At 45.3% G+C, this 3,224-nt stretch overlaps 1 protein-coding gene across 1 annotated transcript; it reads left to right on the top strand.

The window, feature by feature from the left end:
* Positions 1 to 438: 438 nt before the first annotated feature.
* Positions 439 to 1,730, top strand: LOC104949540 (centrosomal protein of 85 kDa-like; the record flags this gene model as incomplete). Its single annotated transcript, XM_010775906.1, has 2 exons — positions 439 to 564; positions 862 to 1,730. Coding segments are annotated over 2 exons (995 nt in total), but the record flags the coding sequence as incomplete, so codon positions are not given.
* Between the last annotated feature and the right edge of the window lie 1,494 nt (positions 1,731 to 3,224).

Below are 3,224 nucleotides of genomic sequence, written 5' to 3'. Positions count from 1 at the left end.
TGCACCTTTACCAGCTTTGAGAAAACTTTAATGATCAATCATTATAAAAAATATCATATTTATTATTCTGAAATGGACCAATCTGCACAATGAATACTTTTACTTTTGGTACTTTAACTATATGTAGATGCTCATACTTTTCTACGTTTACTTGAGTAACATTTTGAATGCAGGACTTTTACTTGTAACAGAGGATTCCTACAGTCTGGGACTTTTACTTTTACTCAAGTACACGATCTGAGTACTTCTCCACTCTGACATTTACTAATTGAATAGATACATTAAGGACATTAGAAGGAAGGGTGTCTGGGTTTATGACTGTTTTATATGCTCTGCTGATTTGTATACTGCAAAAATAATATTTCCATCTGATTCACACTTTTCTGTATAATCACTAAATACTTTGTATGACAGATAGCCTTTTAAAATGTGTTCCAGGCTCCAGTGGGGGGGGCTCTCCAGGATGGGTCCCTGGGAGTGGTGTCTGTGGGGGCCGCCGACACAGCACCGTGTCCGACAGCGGGGACACCGGGATCGGGACCTACTGCTCCAACAGCGTGGAAGGTCTGTTAACCTGTCTTTATATCTGACTGTCTGTCTCTTACAAAACCAGCTGGTTATTAATCACTGAAATCTTTGCACAATTGTAATGTATACACAACACTGCTGATGTGACACAAATAATTTCCTAATTGGGATAAATAAAGTATCTATCTATCTAATTTGTAATATTTTTCTTTATAAGCAGAAAAAGCCTTATTAGCTTAATGTTATGCGGACTGAATAAGGCATTCGTTATGATTCTGTGTCGATGAGGATGTCCGACATGGTTTTTCTTCTAATGCTCTGTATGTCTTCCAGATGACTCCAGTTCCAGTACCACACCGTTATCTCTTCAGCCGCTCATGTTGCAGCATCTCGTGAGTCAGGATGAAGGGTCCGTCCCCCTGGTCCACGTCATGCTGTCCCCATCCTCCTCCCCGTACACCGGCTATAGTACGCCAGCCTCCACCAGCAGCAGCACCGGGCGCTGGAGCAGATCCTGCCAGCTACTGACCCCCGCCGTGACCCTGCCGGGGGTCTCTCTGGACATGAAGGACCACCCGCCCCTGCGGAGGTGCTCCTCTCTCACCAAGCTGCCCTCTGGGGTGGACAGAAGCTCCAACAGGACATCAGGCCTTCAGTACAACCCCCAAGGCTCCCTGGACCGAGGACTGCCACATGGGTACAGGAAGGAGCCCCTCGGTTCTAAAGTGGATCTTTACCTCCCCTTATCTTCCTCCTTGCTCTACAACAGCCTCCTGCAGCGCTCCCCAGGGGCCGGGCCCTGCTACCGCTACAACCACAGCAGTAGATCCAGTGGTTTGGAAAAGAACCGGTCCGTACCCTCGAGTCCGTCCTCATCGGTGAAACGCAACAGTTTGGACATGAAATACAGCGCCTTGCCGGAATATAAAGTGTCTCGGGGGGGGGCACAGCTCTATGGCCTCAGCTTACCCAAACCAGCCGACCCAGCACTGAAGGATCATCAGACCGACAGAGGGTCCCCCATCCAGCCGGCGGTCCGCACCCAGATGTGGCTCGCTGAGCAGATGGAGTACAGGCCCAAAGTAGAGGGTGGAGGTCAACTGGGTCCGATTGGTGCTGCTGGAACAGAGGGCTGTGGAAATGGGCCATCGCCATGTCAACAGGAACCGGGGCTTCACCAGGTAAGCGGCTTTGCCTCAGGGGTAAATGTGTGTCTACTGACAGACGGTCGGTGGTTTCATTCCTAGCCAAAGTGTCTTTAGGCAAGATACTAATTTCTCCTGTTAGCATATCTACTAGGTATGCTCCCATCAGGGTTTTTGGGACCGATCATAGGGTGGGTGGGGGCTTTGGGGATCTTCCATTTAATGTGTTGTGAATTGTTTAACAGAATTTCCGTTAGCCGGTAATTACCGGACTATGACCGGTAATATAATGCTGATGTTTAAAACTCAGTTAATGGGAGTCATTTTTATATTGCTTCAGTTTATAATCGTAACAGATCGAAAAGTTCAGATTCATTTTTCAATAAATGATTCCACAAATAACATCATTATTACATTCAAACAAACTACTTATAGTAGATGAAGTACATTATTCAAAAGTTTACATTTGGATAATAACACGGGAGAAACGGATCCTCTCTTTTCCTCTCCCTCTCTCTCTTCAGTTTCGTCTCTTGCAGCTCGCTAATCCAGTAATGACTGACCCGACAGTGAAGAATAAACATATGTATAACTTGTTTAGCTTGTTCCAGAGGTCGATAAAATAGCTAAGTGTGTTAGATCTAACTCATAAGCCTCATCCCAATACCCCTCCTTGACTCCTCTCTTCCCCTCCTCCGGGACTTGACCCGGAAATCGATCAAGACACGCCATTTTGAAGGACGTCCCAATAGCTGAAATGCACACGGAGGAGTCAAGGAGGGGTGAGGGAGGAGGGGTGCGGGAGGAGACTGTCCCGATCTGCAGCCCTGCCCGATCTGCAGTGCGCATGTGCAAGATGGTCCGCCATATTGGACAACTCCGGACGGCAACCCAGGAAGGACACTTGACACAGTGGCTTTTGGCAAAGCTGAAAAAGAAAACTCGAGAGAGATGAGTTATTGTTATTACAACGTGACTTCACTATTATTTAACAACTCTTTTTATTGGGTTCTGTTATTTGGGGTTAAGTACATTGTCAGAATAAGTGAGAAATGGATTTCACTTCTGTTAGACAGCCATATGCCATACATTTTTGCATACATTCACAGTAAATATTTATTCAGTATGATAGCTGTCACAAAGTTGTATAATTTTGCACGGACGCCAGGACCCGTGAAAAATTCAACATTCTGGAGTCAATGGGTTCAAATTGTCCAGGACGCTCACAAAGTTGTATAATTTTGCACGGACGCCAGGACCCGTGAAAAATTCAACATTCTGGAGTCAATGGGTTCAAATTGTCCAAGGTGCTCGCTAGCGCCACCTATGAAAAACCCATTTCGGAATAAATTTACAAAGTCGCACCGTAACTCCGAATGACCTGAAATTTTGCACACATATCCGGGTGGACCTGTTCTACAAATAATCCTCTTGGACCCCTAAGCTCCGCCTACTTTTATTTTTTTTCTAATTAGCATAATGTTCAAAACAGTGAAATATTCACTTAAATTTCAATTTTCTATTTTTGAACACCAAACTTCGTATACAGTA

This window comes from Notothenia coriiceps, unplaced genomic scaffold (assembly GCF_000735185.1).
Source record: "Notothenia coriiceps isolate Sejong01 unplaced genomic scaffold, NC01 NC01_scaffold00016446, whole genome shotgun sequence".
NCBI classification, from domain to species: Eukaryota; Metazoa; Chordata; class Actinopteri; order Perciformes; family Nototheniidae; genus Notothenia; species Notothenia coriiceps.
This window is presented reverse-complemented; position numbering and strand designations above follow the sequence as displayed.